The sequence below is a fragment of the Miscanthus floridulus genome, chromosome 9, assembly GCF_019320115.1.
Source record: "Miscanthus floridulus cultivar M001 chromosome 9, ASM1932011v1, whole genome shotgun sequence".
NCBI classification, from domain to species: Eukaryota; Viridiplantae; Streptophyta; class Magnoliopsida; order Poales; family Poaceae; genus Miscanthus; species Miscanthus floridulus.
Genome location: NC_089588.1, coordinates 36476698 through 36500926, shown reverse-complemented (window position 1 = coordinate 36500926; position 24229 = coordinate 36476698). Strand labels below are relative to the sequence as shown.

The 24229-nt window shown below is 45.1% G+C and overlaps 1 protein-coding gene across 1 annotated transcript; it reads left to right on the top strand.

The window, feature by feature from the left end:
• The first annotated feature begins 3205 nt into the window (after positions 1-3205).
• LOC136479667 (subtilisin-like protease SBT3.8) lies at positions 3206-6587 on the top strand. The gene is made up of 10 exons (XM_066477452.1): positions 3206-3310; positions 3421-3512; positions 3665-3762; positions 3900-4058; positions 4142-4773; positions 4877-4947; positions 5075-5341; positions 5454-5571; positions 5668-5839; positions 5962-6587. Exons 1-10 carry the CDS (start codon positions 3206-3208, stop codon positions 6498-6500), a joined length of 2253 nt encoding a protein of 750 aa, XP_066333549.1. The 3' UTR covers positions 6501-6587.
• Positions 6588-24229: the final 17642 nt, after the last annotated feature.

The window sequence follows — 24229 nt, the reverse complement described above, 5'->3', positions numbered from 1 at the left end:
GGCTCGAGGAAGAAGATGACGAAGCTTGGGGCCGTCTCCTCCAACTCCGACAAGGCAATGGCGCGGTGGAGGTGCAGCACTCACCGGCGATGCTCTCCTGCCGTCAGTGCCGGTCCTAGGATTTTAAGGGCCCTCCGGTGATCTCGTCGCAACAACCCCTCTTGACCATGTATAAAATTTTATAATATATATGCGCTAATTTTACTTGCAAAATGAAAGCAAATTCAATAACATATTTTTAATTTAACATGTCTGATAATTATCGAGGAACAATGTAGATTAGGCAATATATTTGTAGATGTATGATAATTATCGAGGAACAATGTAGATTAAAAAAAATATATTCATTTTCTTTTCTCACCCATGACAAATGTTTCTTAGGTAACATTCTAAAATTCTAACACCTAAATTAGAAGAAAAATATGACTATATGAGTACAAAGTACTAGAAGTCTGAAATACTTTATAAATAATTAATTTGGATTAAAAATAAAAAGAAAAAAAATACCTTGGGCCTAAACAACTGATCCGTGATCGCAATTCATAATAAGCCAAGAATCAAGATGCCGTTGTCGTGGAGCCCTGCCTGGTCTCCATCCTCGTGTGCCGTGTCCGTGTCTCCGGTAGTCTAGCTCTTCGCGGCGGCGCGGCTCGCCAGCTCCGCGTGTGTAAGGCGTACGTCGCGAACTCACGATCAGAGTGTGCTGTGTGCAGCGTGACTCCTCGTCTCCTCTCTACCCGAGGGCTGTGGGAAAAGAAACTAGAAAAGAAATACCAATATTGTCTTTTTAGGCCGCCTGGTCAATTCTATGTCTCTCTTCTTATTAGTTTGCTAATACCTAATGGACTATAGGCCATGGGAGTTATATACCTAGGCTTAGGCCCCTCCTCTACTTAGGCCCTCGGCCGTCGCACCTCATGCCCTACCCCTAGGGCCGGCACTGCCTGCCGTGGGGTGGCCTCCTCATTCCTTCCCCTTCTCTTCCTTCTTCTTCCTCTTCTCCTCTCCTTCTCCCTTCTCTCTTCTCTGTTTCTAGCTTCTCTGGATACTGAACGTGAATGAGAAATGGGGAGGGAGAGAGAGAGGGCCGGTGCCTTTGTGTGTGTGCGTGGGCTGATGAGTGGGGCCAGGTGGTGTGTGTGCGTGACAACACAACACCGTGCATGTTACAGGTGTCGCTGCGATCTGACGGATAGTCCGCCAGAGTGTTGGACGATCCACCGGTGCCCGACCGTGTCTGACACACTCACTGGCTTTGCAAGGGTTTCGACGGACACTCTGCCATGACGGTGGACAATCCGTCAGTGCATGGGTTGGCTAAGGTTATTCTAAGTCTTTGAGATATCCTGGCGGATAGTCCGGTGGTGATGTCGGATGATCCGCCAAGTCAGGCAGTGCTCGGCCTTGGCTGGGCTAAACACATGTCGATTTCTAATTTTTTATGTACTTGATGTTCTAGATGCTTATGATAAATTGTAGCGGTTTTTGGGTCGTGACAGTTTTGGTTTGTTCATTGGTTTTAAGGGATCTCGTTCTTCTTTGTGGCCAATTCAGGTTTATTTGAAAGGTAGGTTTTAGCTGTCAAATGCAACGTGGTGAACAGCATCGACCTCGCCTACATTCGTTGCAGTTCTCAGCTCGGTAACTGGACAGTGGACACCATAATTTCGGAAATGAGACTGATGGCCGGTCCCGGGTACCATTGTTTCATTTCAGCCAACGGATGTTTCGATGCTGCATCTAATGAATTGCTTGTAATCGTTTGGATTGATGTCATAAATCGGAAAAAAAATCATTAGGGATGGTCCTCACCAAAACACGGTGCGGATGTGCAGCTGACATGGGGACTAGGGCATCTGATTTACCATGTGTACGGTTAAAATAATATGGTGGCCCACATTTCAGCCATGTCCCGGTAGGGATGGTCCTCACTCAATTTTTCCCCATAAATCAGGCCTTGATCTGCTACCCTCTTAGGCTCCGTTCGGCTTACCCCATATTCGGCTTATTTTTTAGCCGAAACAATGTTTTTCTCTCACAACAATTTAGCCAGAACAGTGTTTTTCAGTCAGTTTCAGCCAAGATTCAGACCAGCGAACGGGCCTTAGGGTTGATGTGCCCACCTCCATAGTCAAATGGTACGTTGAAAAATAAAAAAAACCCACAAATGACATGGCATAGGCTTGAAAAATAAAAAAACCACAAATGACATGGCATAGGGCGCCATAGGATCATTGTGGCTACAAAATATGGAGTAGAGAATGGTTGTTTACGCTTTTCAATAGTACTCCCTCCATTCCAAATTATAAGTCGCTTTGACTTTTTTGTTCAATAATTTTGCTATATATATATATATATTCTGTAGCTGGCCATAGAATAAGTTATTCTGTGGCCACTTTGAGTTACAATAATTACTATACTAATTTACGAGATTATGGTAACTCTCTCATAAGCGATTTACTATAACATTATGGTAAGTATCTTCTTGAATTATAGTAACTCATGTATCGTAAATGTGTATTGTCATTATCGTAAATTGGTACAAACATTATCGTAAAACAAGGTGGCTATAGAATAAGTTATTCTGTGGCCAGCTGCAGATTAGCCTTACCGTATATATATATATATAGCAAAATGGATGTAAAAAAAAGTCAAAGCGAGTTATAATTTGGAACAGAGGGAGTAGAATGCAAATATGTAATGAAAATTGGAAAGCAATGAATGCAAGTTCGTTTTTGTGTCCTTGAATTAGCCAGGATCCTTTTCCCATGACTGGAAGGAATTGAACTCGTCTTGAATGATAGTTTGAGCGATTCGTCGTGGAGACCAACGATAGCTGTCGTCATTGGGCCCCCTCCAGGGAGCCTAGCTAGAACACGACTAATCACACAATCTAAAAGGAAAACGTCTCATAGTACGCTACCACGCTCTATCGTCATTGCGATGCGGAAGTAGTCTCTGAAACCTTCTGCTGTGGCACGCGCTCAAACCTGACGAACGCACATCTGTTTCGTCGATCGATTCGGACTAGGCTCGTCGTTGCCTCCGCCAACGCGGACGATAGAATTAGTCATAGAAGAAGCCTAATTGTGCTCCTCCTATGTGTGTTTTTGGACTCTTGATAACAGAGCAAGCCTTCATGCATATATATGTATAAGTACCGGATCACGAATGGCACATGCATCTGATCACAGCAAAGGAAAACATGGCATTCTTCTTCTCTACTTCATCACGCGTCCCTCCTGTAGCTTGGGCCCTCGTACTTAGCTTTTGCATTCTGTTCTTGGGAGCACACGCAACCACTCGCTCGGTAAATAGCGTGTGGTATATATACTAGCTGGTAGATTTATTTGATGACATGCTAATTAAGAATAATTTGTTCCTAAAGTATATATAATTTGTAACATGTAATTTTTGCAGCTGTATATCGTGTACCTAGGAGATGTGAAACATGAACACCCCAACGATGTCGTCGCTTCGCACCATGATCTACTCAGCAATGTTCTTGGAAGGCACGTGTGTGTGTGTGTGTGTGTGTGTGTGTGTGTGTGTGTGTGTGTGTGTGTCTATACACACACACACACACTCTCTAGCTCGATTTATATATTCTGCCCACCATACAATATTTGTTTAGGCGATGAATTTATGCGTATGTTACTTTCAGTATGGAAGATTCTTTGGCCTCCATGGTTCACAACTACAAGCATGGCTTCTCAGGCTTCGCAGCGATGCTCACTGAAGACGAAGCTAAACAAGTCGCAGGTGAGGAGTTCAATTTGCGATTGCTAGCTGAATTTTCTCCACAGCTGCAGTAGTCTATAATCTATATATATTGAGGAAACTAATTATAATATAACCACGCCGCGCCTTGTGGCTTACTTTGTTAACTCTATCTATAGGGTTTCCAGAAGTCATCAGTGTGGAACCTAGCACAACCTACACGACGACAACCACTCACAGCTGGGATTTCCTTGATCTGAGCTACCAAACGCCCAGCGACGACTTGCTCCAGAAAGGCAGATATGGAGAGGACATTATCATCGGGGTTGTTGACACAGGTCCGCTCCGTACGCAATCTCACTCTAATCTGACACGCATTTCTTCACTGTCTCTCTAAAAAAAACCGAACTTGCTGCTTCAGGTATCTGGCCGGAGTCAAGAAGCTTCAGCGACGAAGGATACCCGCCGGTGCCGTCGCGGTGGAAAGGCGTGTGCCAGGTCGGAGAGGTCTGGGGCACCAACAACTGCAGCCGCAAGATCATCGGGGCACGCTTCTACGACGCCGGAATCGACAGGGAAACCCTCCACAGGAACGAGTACCTCTCGGCCCGGGACGCCAACGGCCACGGCACGCACACGGCGTCCACCGCGGCGGGCTCCGCCGTGGACGCGGCCAGCTTCCACGGCCTCGCGGCGGGCGTCGCGCGCGGTGGCGCGCTGCACGCCCGCATCGCCGTGTACAAATCCCTCTGGCTCAACGAGAACGGCCGTAGCAGGGGCAGCGACGCGATGGTGCTCGCGGCCATCGACGACGCGATACACGACGGGGTGGACGTGCTCTCGCTGTCCCTCGGTGCCGTCGGTTTCCAGGGCTCGTTCGCCGCCCTGCACGCGGTTCAGAAGGGGATCACCGTCGTGTACTCTGGCATGAACGACGGTCCAAGGCCGCAGACCGTCGGGAATACTGCCCCGTGGGTCATCACCGTGGCCGCGAGTACGATTGATCGCTCGTTTCCAACCGCCATTACGCTGGGCAACAAGCATCAGATATTGGTAGGTTAGGTACAACCGAATAGTACAAATTTAGCAGGAATATAAGTGATTAGTCATCTACGAAGTACGGACTCATCCTGACCGACATCTACCAATTTTGCAGGGACAATCTCTCTACTACCAAGAGAAGAACTCACCCAGGAGCAGTTTCAGAAGCCTTGCCTTTGGAGGCCTGTACGTTATTAAGCCACTAGTTTCACTTCATTTTACTTCGACCCAGCTAAAAGTTTTCCGACAGTCTAGTACATCACACACGTCTTGAATCGAAGCTGAGCAGTTAATTTTTGCTTTCTGTGGTTAGCTGCACGGCGGAAACTCTCAACGGTACGGATTTGAAAGGGAAGACTGCCCTGTGCTTTCCATTATCAGACAACCAAAGAGCGCTAGTCCCGGTCCAGCAATTCCAAAACGCGACGCAAAACGTCCTGGATGCCGGGGGCTCGGGTCTTGTTTTCGCTCAATACACGACCAATCTTCTAGATGTCACAGAAAACTGCGGAGGAATTCCTTGTGTTCTTGTGGACATTGACACTGGGTACAAGATTCTACGATACATCAGAACCGCGAGGTACAACTATGCAACTTCTTGATTCATTCTTGTTCTTTAAAATGAATCAAACCCTCTTCCTCTCTTGCATGAATTATATTTCTGATTGTTTATTTAAACTTTTAATAAGCAGCTCTCCGGTGGCAAAGATTGAACCATCGCGCAGCGTTACAAGTAAAGAGTTACTGGCTCCCAAAGTGGCTGCCTTCTCCTCCAGAGGTCCAGCCATCGACTACGCTGATGTTATCAAGGTACCTACCATTGTAGCACTAGGCAATAGGCACTAGGCACACTACTACAAGCCATGACAAATCACGTATCTAACTCCACTGTTGCTTCCCCAACAGCCTGACATAGCTGCACCTGGAGCTAGCATCTTAGCAGCAGTGGGAGACTCCTACATGCTTATGTCGGGGACATCAATGGCCGCTCCACACGTCTCGGGCATAGTTGCACTGCTGAAAGCTCTGCACCCAGATTGGTCTCCTGCTGCGCTGAAATCTGCCATTGTCACCACTGGTAATTAGCACAACAATTAATCTACCAATAACTTGTACAAATTATATATGAAAACATGACTAGTCAACGACTAGGCGCAGCATTACAATTGCTTTACCTCTATTTCTTTTTGCATGGTGAAGCATCTGTAACTGATGAACACGGCATGCCAATACTGGCTGAAGGGTTGCCTAGGAAGATTGCTGACCCATTTGACTATGGAGGTGGCCACATCAACCCTAACAGAGCAGCAGATCCTGGCTTGATTTATGACATCAATCCAAACGATTACAACCAATTCTTTCGCTGCAGCATCGAAACATCCATTAGCTGCAATGCAACATCGGTACCCGGATATCTCTTAAACCTGCCTTCTGTCTCGGTACCAAATCTTAGGTATCCAGTTACCGTGCCGAGAACTGTCACAAATGTCGGCGAGGTCGATGCAGTTTACCACGTTGCGGTTGAGAGCCCTGCTGGAGTCAAGATCGAAGTTGAGCCATCGGTTCTTGTGTTCAACGCTGCAAACAAGGTTCATACATTTCAGATCAAGTTATCACCTATGTGGAGGTTACAAGGGGATTACACGTTTGGCAGCCTTACGTGGTACAATGATCATAGGACAGTAAGAATTCCAGTTGCAGCCCGGATCACGATTCATGATTTCTTTGCAGATGTTTGATAAGAAATCAAGGTGAAACATGGAGGCAAATAAATCTAATACCCTTTAATCTTTGGAGTCAATATCATGCTAGGTGTTCCTTGCACTATTCAGGGGGAGAAAAAGAGATGCCATGTTCTACCATGCATGGTTTTACTTGTATGGTCGTAAGTACTATATATATATATATATATATATATATATATATAGGGAGAGGCTATTCAGTAGCCGGCTACAAAATAAGTTATTCTGTAGCCACCTCTATTTACTATAATTTTATATACTAATTTACCGTAATGTCAATATATATTTACGATAGTTGGGTTACTATAACACATAGGGATATTTACCATAACATTATATTAAACCACTTAGTAAGGAGTTACTATAATCTCGTAAATTAACATAGTAATTATCGTAACTCAAAGTGGCTACAGAATAAGTTATTCTGTAGCCAGCTACAGGATAGTAGTTCTATATATATATATATATATATATATATATATATATATATATATATATATATATATATATATATATATATATACTGCATCCTAATAAAGGTGAATAAAATTTGTGGTTATCAGTTAACCATATAACTTTTCATGATGCAGTAGTTTTGTACAAATGCTTATACATGTATATATTCTGTAATCAGCTATAATAATATAAGAGATTTTAAGTTTCCTTTACATCAATCCCAGAGAGAAATATATGTTAGTACAATTTATGGTGGACGTCTTTCATATTTCTTTTGTTCTCCAAAATATGGATGATAATAACTAATGAGAACTCTAAGACTAATTTTTTACCATTGAGTGTTGTTATCATGGTCGGTAAGATGTATGGTAGGAGAACACGCCCAGACATGTTAGTGGGCTGATTAATTAGGGAGGAGGCTCAGGCCTAGCTGTTATATATTAGATCTAAAAAGGATTAGTAGGGGATTTGGACTCTTATTGATAAATAGGCCCAAAGCCCATTAGCATTCTTGTAAACCCCTATATATGGAGGAATGTAGCAAAAGAAGACAAGCAAGTTTAAGGTTAATCCCTTATCTCTTCTCCTCCGACATTCTCTACAGGCGCTGCCTCCTTCTCTCCTCTCTCTGTGCCACCTTCCTCCCACTCTCCTACACCGTCGCCGCTGCCCCTGCCCTAGTCACAACCGCAGCCTCTACTGCCCCCTGTCCAGCCCCAACTGCCTGTTGATATTTCTTATGTCTACTGGATATTTCCGCATGCACACTGAAAATATTGAAGTAGCACTTCGCTCGAGAGTACTCAGAATGTCGTATTTATAATTCCCATAGGAAGGCTAAGATGATTGATAAATAGGATTCCTTATGACTAAGTCCTCAAGCAATTGCACGATGCGTTATGATCACTATAGAAGATAGCTAGAAAAAAAGAGTAGACAGCGTAGCTAGTGGGAGAGAGAGAGTGAGTAAAAAAAGAGTCCTATGTAACTTCTACTTATCAAGCACAACTTAACTATATACTTAGCAACTTAGCTAAACCAAGAAAGAGGAATTCTCAAGCACTTCGGGGCGCACCCTGATCTAGTCTTCCGTTTCACGGGTAAACTGGACAAGGAATACAATGAGCCCTAAGCTTTAAGAACTAAACCTATCGTAATGGAATATAGAGGATGGACAGGGCTGTCACCACCTGCCAACCTACCACTAACTATCCGAAGCCCTAGCCGTATTCACAGGCAAGTTATAGCCTAAGCACCATGTTTAATCTATGAACTCACCACTTTGATCCTAGCTCTGATGAAATGAGATCAAAGCAACCTAACTAGACGGTGGAACCCATGCAAGATACCACACTAACAGGGTATTATGCTAGCTAAGCTTGTAACAAACCTCCAAAGCACACTTAGCTAAGTAGTAAGCTTGAATGAAATACTTAAATAAAGTAGAAGTATATTCCAAATAGAGTAAGTGTACAAAAGAGGAAAGGTACAAAAGGGCTATACCCGACTTCGAAGAGTTCTTCTAGACTCCAAGCAGAGATGTTACTCTAACTCTATCTCCCACTACTTGCCTAGCTACTATGGAATGGACTAAAGTAACTAGAGCTCCCTCCCTTGAGTTTGAGCGATCTTTAGTGATGCTTTACCCATAGCTCAACACACCTATTTATAGTGTATAGGAGTAAAGGGGGTACTTGTAGGAGATGGAGGGTTCTACCAATGATGCCTGAGATATACCAATGGCTCCATCTGAAAAAAAATATTTTTCTAGTACCTCTCGTGTGCATCATAGAGAACCCATATATATGTGAATTCTATGTAAAATAAGTGGCCACAAACACGAAATCAAAGAAATGGTGCAGAGCTCAGGCTTCTACAAACATGTGCCACGCCATGGATATCTCAGGCTACCGTGCATGGGCCCTTTTATAGCCACGAGCAACGGTGGTAGGTGAGAGGAACAGTGGAGAATCAGTGGCAGATGAGAGCAATGGTCGAGATTTTCAGCCGATGCTACAAGCGGTTCTTTAAGTGAGCCACCAGTGTAAAACAAATACACTCATGGTTTTCGTTACGCAAACCGCTAGCAGTGTAAATGTATCTACACTAGTGCTTGCATAATGAAAATTGCCAGTGTAAATACACTATTAATACTGGAGTAAAACCGCCAGTGTAAAGTCATTTACACTAGTGATTCTTTGCCTGGGGCCATAGATTTTACACTAGTAGTGGTCCTGCTCCTTATGAACTACCAATGAAAAAATGGCACCATCAAGAGAAATCATTTCTGAACTAGTGTGTGTGGTTGGTCTGCCATGTTCAGAATGTGTAATAGGTCTCTATTGTCTGATATATGGCTCTGTGTCTACACAAGATGGTCTCGATCTAGGGACCCCTGTCTCACTACTAGAAATATTCACTTCTATGATGAAAATCTTAATGACGAATCCATGATCATCATAGAAGTTTTTATGACGAATATTTTTGTTTCGTCATAGATCAGTGGTGACGATCCTGCAACCCTCCCTTTCTATGATGAAATCAGGCATCGTCACAAAAAAACATCATAGAAGAGCACAGAGTTTTGTCACAGATCACTCACGCGACTCATCTACGACGATCTCCTTTAAAACTGTGACGAACAAGGCTTCGTCATTGAACTAATTACACATCTATGACGAACAGTATTCGACCTGTAACGAACGGCTTCATCATAGATCTCCACACGGTACTTTCTCCATCCGATATTTACCTGTGGGACCTGCAGTTACTCATCCGTGACGCTTGTAATTCATCATAAAAGTCTCTGCTTGGTCCTTTCTTCATTCGACATGTACCTGCGGGACCCTTCAACATCTGACCTATGAGACCCGACGACTTACGTGTCACGTGTACCTATGGGACCGTTCTCCATCTCCATCCAACCTGTGGGACCCGACGGCTTGCGTGTCACGTGTACCTGTGGAACCATCTGACCTGTGGAACCCGACGGCTCACGTGTCATGTGTACCTGTGGGACCATTCTCCATCTCCATCCGACCTATGGGACCCGAAGGCTCATGTGTCACATGTACCTGTGGGACCATTCTCCATATCCATCCAACCTATGGCACCAGACGGCTTGTGTGTCACTTGTAACTTTTGTGCCGCCGGGGTCTAATAAATTCAAAAAAAACCTCAATGCCTAGGAGTCAAACCCGGGACCGGAGGAAGAAATGCACGCTCTTTACCATTGCGCTAGATGTCTGGTTGTATTGACATGTCTTTGGAGTCATTATTGTATTATATTCTCTGTGTGAATGCCCTATAGGTTGACCTATATTGGATATTTCTCCTTCAAGTGGGCACAAATCTGTGCCCATTTGACTAGCGGCGGCAGCAGCGGAGGATCCCCAATGTGCTGTGGTGGCTCCAGCGTCCTTTTGGAGGCTAGACGGTGGGGCTTGTTGGTGGAGTGCGGCTGCATTGGCATCCATGTCTGTTGTGTGCTATGGCAGAGGCGACAGATCTAATCAACAGGTCTCCTTTCTTGCCTTTTCCTGTTTGCTTCACTATTTTGGTCTTTGCTTGAACATGAGGTATCCAAGAAACATTGTAGCATTGCAGATCTGGTTAGGCCAATGCTGATAAAATAACTAGGAGGTGGCGCTAGTTGGTTTTCTGTTGGTGCCTTGGTTTTCTGCATATGTTTAGTGTTCTTACTATAAATGCCTGTGTGCAACTAGGCCTGTTAATTGTCAAGTGCTTGCTTGATTATACCTATATGTCTAGGTAAACATATAGGCCCTTCGGTTCCACCTTAAACTATTTTTTGTGTCTAGTGCTTGCTTGATTCTACATTTCTGTTTCGTATGCTCCAGTGCCACCAGTGAGTCCTTATGGTATTTTAAACTTGTAACATATCTAAGGACATATTTCTGTGCCATTGATGTCTACATGGCTGTTGGATGTATTAGGATGCAGCTCATATGTTTGCTTTCTGTGTCTTCTCCTTCTTGACAACCAAGTTATCCATTTGGTTCCAAACAAGAGGAAGGCATTGAAAGCAAATCAATGCTTTGTGTCCATCATTCACATCACTGAGGCCATTAATGTTTAAGCTACACATGTTGCTACTGATGCCAATGATGATCACTACCACTTGTTTGCTGACATTCTACTTGTGAAAACTGAGGAAGCTCAATTAACTGATGAAATTGTAATGGTTATAGCTCCATTAACTGCTACTCTAGTTTGAGTTATATATATCTATGTGGTGCTACTCTAAATTTACATGAGGTCGTACTATGAAAATTGTTAATGGCTGTTAAAGTTACACTTTGGTATGAGTTATGGACTTCACTGATGGATCTTTGTTGGATTATTTTCCTCTTCAGAGATCACTGAGGAAGCTCTCATCGTACTACACACTAACAAAATGGAGGAGGCCTCAAAAAGAGGAACGCACTGGCCAACCTCACGGAGGATATCGTTTTTGAGATCCTACGCCGCCTCCCTGCTTGCTCCTTGTTTTGCTACAAATGTATCTGTCACTCCTAAAAAAACCTCATCTCAGACCCCAACAACCATAAGAAGCTGCCCTAGACTGTGGTCGGCTTCTTCTACGACAGTGTGGACGACAATTGAAACTTCACCAGCCTCGTCCGTGGTGTACGCCCCCGCTCCTTGGAACTTTTGCCCTTCAACATTGAAAATGTAGCTGTCTCAGATTGCTACAATGGCCTCATCCTATGCTAGTGCCTTGGGGCTGACGGATACCGCTATATCGTCTGCAATGCAAGGACCCAGAAGTTTAAAATCCTATCATCTAGTGTCGGTGTTTCGAGTAAACAAAAACTAGTAAATTTGTATTTGTTGCGCGTTAGGCCCGGATGGTGTACTAAAGGACACAAGGTTTATACTAGTTCAAGCAGAATGTCCCTACGTCCAGTTTGCTGTTGCTCGTGTTATTAGCATCGAAAAAGGTTTGTAGTAGGGGGTACAAACGGTCGAGAGAGCGACAGGTCCCAAGTCTCTGATGGAAAGGTCAAAAGGATGCCAAGAGCTCAGTTGCTGCTTGGCTGTGTGTTGTGTGATGTATGAAATCGATCCGTCCCCTTATTGGGGTGTCCTACCCTCCCTTTTATAGACAAAGGGGGAGCAGGGATTACAGATGGGAGAAAGAGTAAAAACCAGAGGTAGAAAAGGTCCTTCAAAGGTGTCGGGTTTTCCTTTTCCCTTGAGCCTGCCCTGCTGACATGGCAGACAGTGCTAGGGATAGCAGATTCGTCGATCCTGATAGGGCCATGCTCTAGCTTCGTTCAGCAAGTGATCACGTCCCATCCTACTCCGGCGGACGGTGAGGCATGCCAGGGTCCCGAGCCATGACCCAACGGGGAGTAGATGGGGAAGTGACCATATGTCAGTTACTGTAGATGATGTGAGTTCCCTCCTGGATTGTTGTGGTTGTCGTATGCTTATGTCAAGGTCCATGTTCGAGGGATGATGGCGGCGCCCACAACCTTGCAAGGCAAAAGTTGACGCCTACAACACTATTGGGCTTTGTCATGCCTAGAAGGGCTTAAAGCACTCGTCCCGTCATATCCTGACAGTACTTTCCCATAGGCGTGCAAGGTATGGTCCTCAGTACTGCAGTTGACCTGAGTGTCCTATCTTACCCTGTGCTCGTCATTTATGAAGGAGCAGGGTGTAGACACTCAGGATGTTGGGCGAAGCAGAGCCTACCATCGGATGTCGGGTGAGGCGGAGCTAGCCCTCTGCCATCGGGTGGGGCGGAGCTAGTCCCCGAACATCGGACGAGGCGGAGCCTGCCCTCGGACGTCGGGCGAGGCGGAACCAGCCCTCAGCCATCGGGTGAGGCAGAGTCAGTCCTCGGATGTCGGACGAGGCAAAGTCACCCCCGGGACATCAGGTGAGGCAGAGCTAGACCTCGGTCGCCGGGCGAGGTGGAGTCCAGCCCTCGGGGGTCAGGCACGGTAGAGTTTGGCCCAAGATGTCAGACGAGGCAGAGTTAGCCTTAGGACATCGGGCGAGGCGGAGCCTGTCCTAGGAGATCGGGTGAGATGGAGCTAGCCCTCAGTCGTCTAGCAGGCGGAGATAGTCCTTGGACATCGGGCAAGGTGGAGCCTGCCCTCGATCATCGGGTGAGGCTGAGTCTAGCCCTCAGGGGTCGGGCAAGGTGGAACCAACCCTTAGGGGTCAGGCGAGGCGCAGCCACTCTTCGATCATATGGGCAAGAAGTGTAGATGCGCTCTCGTTTGTTTGGAAGCATCAGCATTTGATGGTTATTAGTTCCACCTCTTTGGGTACCCCAGTATTTGGTCTCCGATAGTAGCCCTTAAGCCCCCGGGCGATTTGGATAGAATCGCCCGGGGGGTGATTTGACTTGACAGAGGGTGCGCGTGAGTGCACCCGATGAGTGTAGCCCCCGACCCCTAGGTGATTCGAATAGAATCGCCTGGGGGGTATTTTGATTTGTGATAGGGTGCGCACGAGCGCACCCATTGGGTGTAGCCCCCGAGCCCCCTGGTGATTCGGATAGAATCGCCCGGGGGTAATTCGGACCCTTCATGGGTATGGTTGTGAGATTTGGTGTTTGATAACTAGATAGTTTAAAGGGAACCCTGGTATCCCGTTCATGGGGATTCATCTAGGGTCAGCCCGGTTGAGACTCGATTACGGACCAAGACTCCCTTGAGACTCGTGCGCCTGAGTTTTGGCCGCTCGCGGGCCCATCCCACGTTGGGACGGCTGTCGAAACTATTGGGCTAGCCCTTGAACTCCTAGGCCCAGGAAGGCCAGAGAAATGCTTTTTGACCCGTATCCCCTCTGTGAGAAAAGAGTCCTGGTCTGCCCGTGAAGGCGAAACATTCGGCGTGACTTTTGTGAGAAATGATAGGAATCACGGATGCATATCCCACGACATGACGTGGTGGTGTATCATGGCAAGCATAGAGATCTAGGTGGATGGTTGCCCTATAAAACCAAGGGGTTCACCCCAGGGTTCTGTACTTTGCCTCCTCGCCTTTGCATCTACAACCTCCGCCGCCAATCGCCTGAACCTCCTACACCCACATCGCAGCCACCGTCAAGCTCACATCCAACCATCCCACCTAATCATTCAATGGAGCCATGGTGCAGATCTGATATCACCCTTCAGTGCCTGGAGGGCCTCGTTCGCCATGGCCTCCTTTGCTCGTGGACCGACGCCGAGGAGTGGCGGCTACCCGACAATGAGGACGCGCCGTCATCGCCCGAAGGGTATGTCGTATCCTTTGCCCACTTCCATGAGTGGGGATTCGCCATACCCACCCACAAGTTTCTTCAGGGCTTGCTGCACTACTACAAGGTCGAGCTGCAACATCTTACCCCCAACGGAGTCCAACACATTACGGCGTTCGTTGCCCTGTGTGAGGGATTCCTAGGGATTAGTCCCCACTTCAACCTATGGCGGTATTTCTTTGCCGTCACCCTCTTGAAGAAGCGGGAGAAGAGGCAAGAGCTGAGCATGTCGGTGGGATGTGCTGGCATTCATCTCCACAACAACCGGGTAAATGAATACACGTCGATGCGTCTGTCGACCTCCAACAAGGGATGGTATTTGCTTTGGTTTTATGTCAAGGACAACGTAGCTGCCCCCTTGCCAGCATTCTCCGGGTGCATTGTCGAAGAGGTCTTGGAGCCATGGAAGTGGGGTGTCCTAGATAAAGACAAGAAGAAAATCCAGGACCATCTCGCCGCCATCCAAATTCTGAAGGAGAGGGGCGTGAAGGTGTCGGGGATCATCGGTGCCTATCACACATGGAGGGTGGCACCACTAATGAGTCACGCGCTTCCCCTATATCTGATGGCACCCAAAGCGTCGCTCGAGAGGATGGTGCGCCAACTGTCGGTGTTTCGAGTAAACACCAACTAGTAAATTTGTATTTGTTGCGCGTTAGGCCTGGATGGTGTACTAAAGGACGCAAGGTTTATACTAGTTTGGGCAGAATGTCCCTACATCTAGTTTGATGCTGCTCATGTTATTAGCACCGAAAAAGGTTCATAGTAGGGGGTACAAACGATCGAGAGACAGACAGGTCCCAAGTCTCTGATGGAAAGGTCAAAAGGATGGCAAGAGCTCGGTTGTTGCTTGGCTGTGTGTTGTGTGATGTATGAAATCGATCCATCCCCTTAGTGGGGTGTCCTGCCCTCCCTTTTATAGACAAAGGGGGAGCAGGGATTACAGATGGGAGAAAGAGGAAAAACCAGAGGTAGAGAAGGTCCTTCGAAGGTGCTGGGTTTTCCTTTTCCCTTGAGCCTGCCCTGCTAACTTGGCAGACGGTGCTAGGGATAGCACATTCGTCGATCCTAATAGGGCCATGCTCTGGGTTTGTTCAGCAAGTGATCACATCACATCCTACTCTAGCGTACGGTGAGGCATGCCAAGGTGCCAAGCTGTGACCCAACAGGGAGGAGACGGGGAAGTCATCATATGTCTGTTACTGTAGATGATGTGAGTTCCCTCCTGGATTGTAGTGGTTGTCGTATGCTTTTGTCAGGGTCCACGTCCATGGGCTGATGGCGGCGCCCACAACACTATAAGGCAAAAGTCGGTGCCTACAACAGTGTTCAGGCTCTATCATGCCTAGAAGGGCTTAAAGCACCCGTCCCATCATATCCTGATGGTACTTTCCCACAGGCATGCTGGGTATGGTCCTCGGTACTGTGGTTGACCTGAGTGTCCTATCTTACCCTATGCTCATCATTTATGAAGGAGCAGGGTGTAGACGCTCGGGACATCAAGCGAAGCGGAGCTTGCCCTCGGACATCGGGTGAGGCGAAGCCAGCCCTCAGATGTTGGGCGAGGCAGAGCCAGTCCCTAGACGTTGGGCGAGGTAGAGCCAGTCCCTAGACGTCGAGCGAGGCAGAGTCAGTCCTCGGATGAAGGGTGAGGCAGAGCCTACCCTCGGACGTAGGATAAGGTCAAGTCAGCCCCGAGACATCGAGCGAGGCGAAGCCAGCCCTCAAACATCGGGCGAGGCAGAGCCAGTCCTTGGATGTCGGGCGAGGTGGAGCCAAACCTCGATCGTTGAGCGAGGTAGAGTCTAGCCCTCAGGGGTTAGGCGCGGTGGAGTTTGGCCCCAGACATCGAACGAGGTGGAGTTAACACCCGGACATCGGTCAAGGCGGAGCCTGTCCTGGGACGTCGGGCGAGGCGGAGCCAGTCCTTGGACGTTGGGTGAGGCGGAGCCTGCCCTCGATCATCGGGCGAGGTGGAGTCCAGCCCTCAAGGTTCGGGTGAGGCGGAGCCAACCCTTAGTGGTAGGGTGAGGCGCAGCCACTCTTCGATCGTATGGGCAAGAAGTGTAGATGCGCTCTCGTCTGTTCGGAAGCATCAACGTTTGATGGTTATTAGTTCCACCTCTTTGGGTACCCCAGTATTTGGTCCTCGACACCTAGCACCCATGATGTTGGCCATGCTGTTGGTGGGGCTTGCTTGGCGTTCGATCCGATAGCCTCCTCGCACTTCCATGTGATTGAATATGTGGATGTTAACGCTGTGTGCGTAGGTGTGTAGATCTACTCATCTCAAATTGCAGCATGGTATATAAGGAATCTGAATGGGCCAATCATACTGATGTGATATTTTACAGACAACTAAGTGTATTTCTTAACGGTTGTCTGCACATTATGGGGCGCTCTAGGGAGTACCCTATGATACTTGCTGTGGATATGGAGGGAAACACGTGGAGGAAAATTGATGGGCCTAGTGGTCTTCAACACTCCATGCATCAAGCTCAAGGTCACTGGTGTGTATGTACTATTGGTGGTCCCAATGATTCTAAGCTTTCAATCTAGATCCTTGAATACTATGGTACTGATAATTGGACATTGAAGCATACGGTCACCACGCGGATCCTATTTGGAAGGATTAATATTAGATTTGGTTTCCCTAATTTTGTTGACAAGGACATAGTGATTACAGTTCACCTAGAATGGAATTTGATTTTCTTTGCTAGGGAGGATGGAACAATCATCACATATGACATGGACCGCATAAGTGTTCGTGTCATCCCTGCCCATGTCTTTCGGTATGGTAGACGTACCATTAAAAAAGAGTTCATCTGCAGACCATTCTATCTTCCTTATGTTCCCTTGTTCTTAGATTCATTAGCAGAGTAGTAAATAAAGCTGCATTTGATATATCTCTCTGTCATGCATTTTAAATGGACCAATGTTGTTTGCTTGTCTATGGACATGTTAATTTCCTCAATGATGGATGTTATCATTATTTCAGCTGAACTAGTGTGCCATCTTTGTTTTGTTTGCAAATTGAATTATTTGTTTGGCGCACACATGTGTTACGGTGGTGTTACAGCTCCTATTGCCGTTTCATCCATTAATTCAGCTGTAGTAGAATACTTATATTGATTTCTAATTTCATGGGTACATGGGGTATGCTGATGAGGGCACTCCAAAATACACAAAAATGACACTTCAAAAGCACTACAATGCACCCACCATATTGTACTACTAGGCTATGCTACTATTAAATTAGCCAAACTTAAAATCATAATCAACACAGTAACAAGCATCACAGGAAGACGAGGAAAACTACGAAGGATACTGTCAGATGCGTTCAAATGTACAGAGGTCGGACTTTCTTATGTGTGCAATAATATTTCAACACCAATGGCTCCTCTACTCTGCTAGACTGAGATGAGACTTGCGGTCAGACTTTCTTATGTGTGCATTAACATTTCAAGACCAATGGTTCCTCTGCTCTGCATTAGATTGAGGCGAGACTTGCTCCTCGCTACAAGGTTCTTTCAAGTTCAACAAATTTTATCAAAGACATGAGTTGGCTTCAACAGAGATCAAAGGCACTCATGAATGTTTAGCATATTATAGATCAAATCAAAGATAACTAGAAAGAAATCTATAGCGAATAGCAATCAACAGGGGCTACAAACCAGCTACAAAATGACCAAAGGACCTGAGCTACACCACGCTCAACAGAGTTTAACCCACCTAAGGCCTTGTTTAGATGTGCATGTATTCATCTCAATCCACATGTATTGAAGTGGATTGGAGTTGAATTAAACTAAATTCAATTCCATTCCACTCCAACACATGTGGATTGAAGTGGATACACATGCATCCAACCAAGGATGTCCATGTATTCATCTCAATCCACATGTGTTGAAGTGGAATTAAACTAAATTCCATTCCATTCCACTCCAACACATGTGGATTGATGTGGATACACATGCATCCAAACAAGGCCTGATACAAAGTTCAACAAAAGTTAACACCAACATGCAAATAAGAGTTCACATATTTTGCTAGGGCATCCCACAGATCAAACTAATTCATGACTACTAATACTACTGATATGTCCCATAGATCAAGGGTTGAGGTTGGCATGCAGGATCTCGTCCACGTCCACCTTCTGTATGATGGAGTTGGCGGCCAACTCAAAACTCTCGATCAGATAGGCAATGTCATCACCTGTCGAACATGGCAAAAAACCCTGCTCCACCACTCCGAGGTTCACCGTTGTGCCAATCTAAAGCTAGGTAGCAGCCAGCATCGTGGCAGCCCCCTAATGAATAGCTTCGGTCACCATGGCTCGAAGGCAGGCTGGCAGGGCCCGGAGGTGCTCCTCTACGGCGAATAGATTATCCATGTTTCCATTGGGGAAGGCTGCATTATAGGCGGCTAGCATGGACTACTGCAGGGTGCCAACCCACGTGCTTAGTACCATAGTAAGGTTCATCATGTGTTGGGCCTGATCATTGGCGATCACCAATTTGCCCCGCGCCTAGGAGACCAGATTCTTGGAAGCTTGAAGTGCATCGCGCATGGCGTCCAGGTCACCGCGCAACATCTCGGCGTTTAGCCTAGTCGATGACAAAACCACTTGGACCTCACGGTAATCCTTCAATAATTAACGGTAGTCTATGTTGTCTGAGGATTCACACTCTTCTAAGGATTCGCCCACTTTAGAACTAGAGGGCTATGCAGGGATAGATGGGCTCGGCGGCGGCAAGCGGCGACAGGACAACTCTCTAGAACCACCGGGGGAAAGCCCCACGATCAGGGATGGTGCCACCATGGAGAAAGCACTACATAATGCAAGCCAAGTTTAAGCTCATATAGGATAAGGGGGAGAGCAATCTGATTGAGAAGGTAAATGACTTTTACTGAGCTGACCAGCGTAGCCTGACATGGAATCATGGGTGGCTGCCTCCATCGGGGAATGCCTTGTGGGGCCGCTTTCCGAGTGTGACCGTGGATGAAGAACCCAACAAGGCTCAGGATGCTGTCATGCCCATGATCACCTGTTGAGATAGTAGGCAAATTCCAAATACTAGTTAAATTAAACAGTGTGAGCATTGCTCGCATACTCTGGTTAAATGAACATAAACAACATGAAGAGCAGTGATGATCCACCTCTAAAGGGGGAGTTGGCAGGTTAGAGAGCAGGCCAACGTGAGATCCATCTGTTGGTGGAGGATTGCTGGCGTTAAAGTCGTCCGAGGACTCCACATCGACAGATAACCTCGTCCGCTCCGCCATGGTCTTGGTAGGAGGCACCGGCGGCATAGTAGAGTGGAAGGCAAAAGCTTTGGGATGGAATTTGGAGCTCTAGAGAGAGGAGGCAGCAGGTGTAACCTCCATTCTTGCCCCTTGTCTCTGCTGCTATAGTTTTGGGGTCGTCAACCACCCCACGACCGAGATGTTTGTGTGGGTGGTCGGTGGGGCTTCGCCCCATCACATCAATGCGATGGGCCGAGAGGCGATGTCCCCTGCTACAACAGTCTACTGACGCCACTCACACGTGTGCGCCTACACAGGAATGCAGGAGCACGTCGTCCAGTTAGTCAAGATTTCAGATGGCCAGACCTTGTGTGATCCTATAAAGTATAAAATTTCTGAATAAAAATAATCCTTGATGCATGGTTCTTGCAAGTTCAACAAATCTTATTGAATACACGAAAATAAGATGAGTTGGGTTCAACACTAATCAAAGCCACTCATGACTACTACTACTACTACTACTGATACAAATGTTGTGAGTGAATCCACTCCATAGGCAATAGTTTTACTCATAGCCCTGTATTGTATAGTGTCTAACGAGATCAAATGTGCCATATTTTGGACTATCTTGCGAGCACAGTAAAATATGAGAGTGAAACAAACGCGTCAGGAAAGCTAAACACAAGAAGTGATTCAAGAAAAGGAGCTTTTGAAACGCTTGAGACTTGAATGCCTGGTGTGGTTGCGATATGTCTTTTCTGTACTTATTTGATTCCAATCCAAGCAGTCATAGCACTTGAGGGGCAGACTAAAGGCATGTCTAGCTCGATCAGATTTACAATGCTCGAACCACCACAGGAGCTCTAGGGCAAGGCAAGATAAAGATTTTTTTCCAACCGGTGTGCTTTGCCTCAGGTACTGTTGCGCTCCCTGGGGAATCGGAACCTATCATACCACAGAAGGCGTGTTCGATCGGAGATGTAGGAGCATTGATGTTCCGAACCATACACTGATCAAAACAGAGGATGTCTCCTCCATTTACGCTGATGAGACGGCGTGTGTGGGGGACCTGGATTTCTCGATGCCGAAGTTTACCTAAACCGAGTGTCATCCACTTGACCAACTCAAGTTAAGTAGACCACATCGAGAGACCCCTAGGAGCACACATAGCAACTCCTCTTTAGGACCTTTGTGCTGAGTTACACACACATTTCTAGTACAATGCAAACTAGACAACTTAATCACATAACATGGTATAGAATTTAGTAGCATAATTTCCAAGTCATTATTAATTACAAGACAAAGCATACATTGATTAGTGAAATTACACCTAATAGTCATGGCTAAGGTTATCTTTATATCTACACATAAGGGATATTACTAATGAAGATTAAGAACAGAGCTTGTTCTTCCTTCATAACCGGACCCTACTTGCACCTATATTCGGGGAGTGGACTACAAAGGACTTAACGGGAGTGTCACATCCGCGATCTACCATATGACCTAAAATATAGGGTGTATCCATAGGTAGACAATGTATAAGCACCACACTTACACAATGTCGACAACCCACCCCATGTACTTTAGAGTGAGCATTATACAAACTTATGCATAAACAAAATGATAAACTAGCTATACTAAGTATATAATCAAAGTAGACGTTGAACATTATAACGAAGAACATGAATAAGATGAATACTAATATTGTCATAACAATTGTAACTAGCATATAAAAATAATAGAGGTAAAAAAGAGAGGGGGTACAAAGATTATACCAAACCACGCTTTTAACAAGATTAGGAATCCAAGCGAAGCCTGCTTGCCTCCCTCTAGACCTAGCCTAACTAGCTATGCCCTAGAATATGGTGGAGCTCTTAGGATGATTAGGGTTTCTATCTTCTCAAATGACTTGATGACTGGGGTTATGCCTGGGGGTGGTAGGGGTTTGTATATATAGGCCGGAGCATCCAACATGAGCCCTTGGATCAAACTGACTTAAAGGACGGCGTAGATGCAACCTAAGAGGCGATAGAGAACCAACATAACAACGGGTGGCTGATAGGTGGGCCCTAGGGGCCGGCTAGCCTGCAGGTGCGTCTCACCCTCCGCTTCAGTGTGGAGTCCTCTCGAGTCTTCTAGAACCTTTTGGTGTCTGTTTCTTTATGAATAAGCGTGATTAAATTTGACATGTAGGTCCACCTTGATGGTTCTATGGATAAACCCTGCAGAAAATATAGATTCACCAAAACTCATGGAATTGGTTAGTTTAAACCCCTAGACCTTCGTTGATGATTATATTTATGCCCTTATGTATGTTATGTTGACAGTTTATAATGGTTATTAACTACCATCAACAAACTCCCCCAAGCTTAACCTATGCTAGTCCCTTAGCAAAGCTAAACTTAGCAAATATGGATCAGTAGTTGCGTCGATGCTTTCACTCCTTAAAAGTACACATGCGTTCAAACAAGAATTCTCCTCTGGATTAGAATGAACTAATCTGACTTTCAAACTTGCCCATATTAACTTCAACCATGGAGCTTTTTAGCCTTCACTTGGGTCTTGAGCAATTGAAAGATAGAACGATCAGGTCAGACAACATGTCTCAAGTTCTTTGCTCAACCTTTATTCTAGAGTTTTTATAGGTTTTCAAAATAAAACTCAGAGCTTCCTTTGTAGATCCTCACCAAGGCAATAGCGGTGTTATGCCTTCCTCTTCCTACAACTAAAGCTTATGTGGAGCTCATAGGAGTGGAAAAAGCATGAAAGAGCATACTTGCAATACATATATTGTAAAGTCAAACCTTGGATCTAAAGAGAGTTGAGTCATACATTCAAGTCAAGATGTGCATGTGTGTGGATGTATGGTGGATATATTTGGTGGCTAACCTAATTCTACTATGCTCCTTGAAAACATATCTCTCTTTTGAAACTTGGAAACAACTTTGTAAGAAAACATGGGCTATCTTATTCATCTCTTTTGTTTTTTTCCTCGGGCGGGCATCTAAGTACCCATTGTTTTAAATATCTCGGACACTTGTCTATTTTTTTATCTCTCTCTCTCTCTCTTTTATGAATAACTTTTGCATAGCCCCATATCTCTTTTCTGCAACAAAACTTTTGAGAGATAGCAACAAGAACTTAGAGCATTTATTTGGTAGATATCCTATCAAGAATATTTTTGGTGTTTTCTCCTAGTGTAGGAGTAAAACATTTTTAGGGTGGATCTAGATGAAATGGCATGTTTGTGCGCCTACCCCCAGTGAGGGAGTAGTGCATATTTGGGTGGTGTGCACGTGATCTTGATTTTAAGAGCATGACAAACCTCTCATAAGGGTCAATAAAGCTTGACTGAACTCAATGCAATGCAAGCATCATATATGTGGAAGTTTTCCTAATCTAAATGTCATATATGGCTCTAGTAGGAATTCAGGCTTTGTCATACAAGAGCTCATCATGTAGGATTTTTATGTTTTTTAAAAGATAAATCTCTAGAACTTTAGTGTCACTTGGAATAAGATAAACAGCAGCTCAGACCTTCTCATATCATATCCATCAATTACCTAGATTTAGATCAAGCATATGCTACCTAGTTTAGAGTAAATTCTTATATCAAAATAGTCGTATCCAAAACTCGGGAGAATTCAAGGCTAAAAACTAGGTACTTGAAAGGAATTATAACAGAGCAACTATTCCTCATTTCCATTGCAAGAGATTATTCTCAGAGTCCTTTTATTTAGCCCTTAAAAATCAAACTTAAAGAAAACTTAACACACCTTTTATTTTGTTTTCAAAATTTAAGATCACACCTTAATATATATATATATATATATATATAACTAGCTAAGATAAATTTTTATTTTGCTTTTAGTTTGTTATGCATCTTTTTATTTCTTTAGCAAATATGAAGCAAACTTAAAAATAGTAAAACCAAAAGGGAACAAAATACTTAGCTAGATACATGGGGGATGCTCCTCCCCCAAGCTGGATGTTGTTGTGGTCTTTCTTAGAGTGAGTCTACCAGCTGAAGTCTTTCTCATCCGTCCAGAAGTTGTGTTTCTCGTGTAGCGAGTGTAGCAACAGTTTGGGAAAATGTACTTTGGATGGATGGCTTTACTCTTGATCATCCTACAAAATACTTCAACAAGAACACCAAAACTCATGGCACAGATTAGGATAAGGGATTAGCAGTCAACCATTCAGTGATTTGTTGTCCTTAGGGGTTTAGATAGATTTCCTAATTGGCAAAGTTCTAGCAGGATGTCTATTAAATATATTTTTGGATTTTCTTATTTATATAATGCAGAAAGAAAATATGCATGCATAATATATATTATTTTTTTTTATGCCACCATAATGAATACTCCCTTGGGCTTTTACACACCGAGAAAATTTTTCACATGGGGCTTAGTCTTTATGATGCAATGATGTAATGCAGTCATGGAACTTTTTATCTTCCTTTTCTAAATGCAATGCTAATGTAGAAAATGAATATGCTAAAGTGAAAAGTAATTCATGCAATACTAAAAAGTAAATATGGATAACTACCGATGTTACCTCATGGCCAGGGTTTAGATTTTTAAGTCCTCTGGACAGGACTTGGCTGGAGAAAAGTTCTTCACTCTTTGGGTGCATCATCCGATCTCAACGATGGAGACCCAGATGGCTGCACATCTTGTGGTGATGTCTCTGATGGTGATGTCACCTTCTCTTTCCATACCTGCTTGGTCTATGGGCTTGACTTA

Bases quoted from the DNA above. Each gene is read 5' to 3' on its own strand.
- LOC136479667 (XM_066477452.1), top strand. From the start codon at position 3,206: ATGGCATTCTTCTTCTCTACTTCATCACGCGTCCCTCCTGTAGCTTGG. The intron at 3,513-3,664 runs GCACGTGTGTGT...TGTTACTTTCAG, and splicing joins CTCAGCAATGTTCTTGGAAG to TATGGAAGATTCTTTGGCCT. The intron at 4,059-4,141 runs GTCCGCTCCGTA...TTGCTGCTTCAG, and splicing joins CATCGGGGTTGTTGACACAG to GTATCTGGCCGGAGTCAAGA.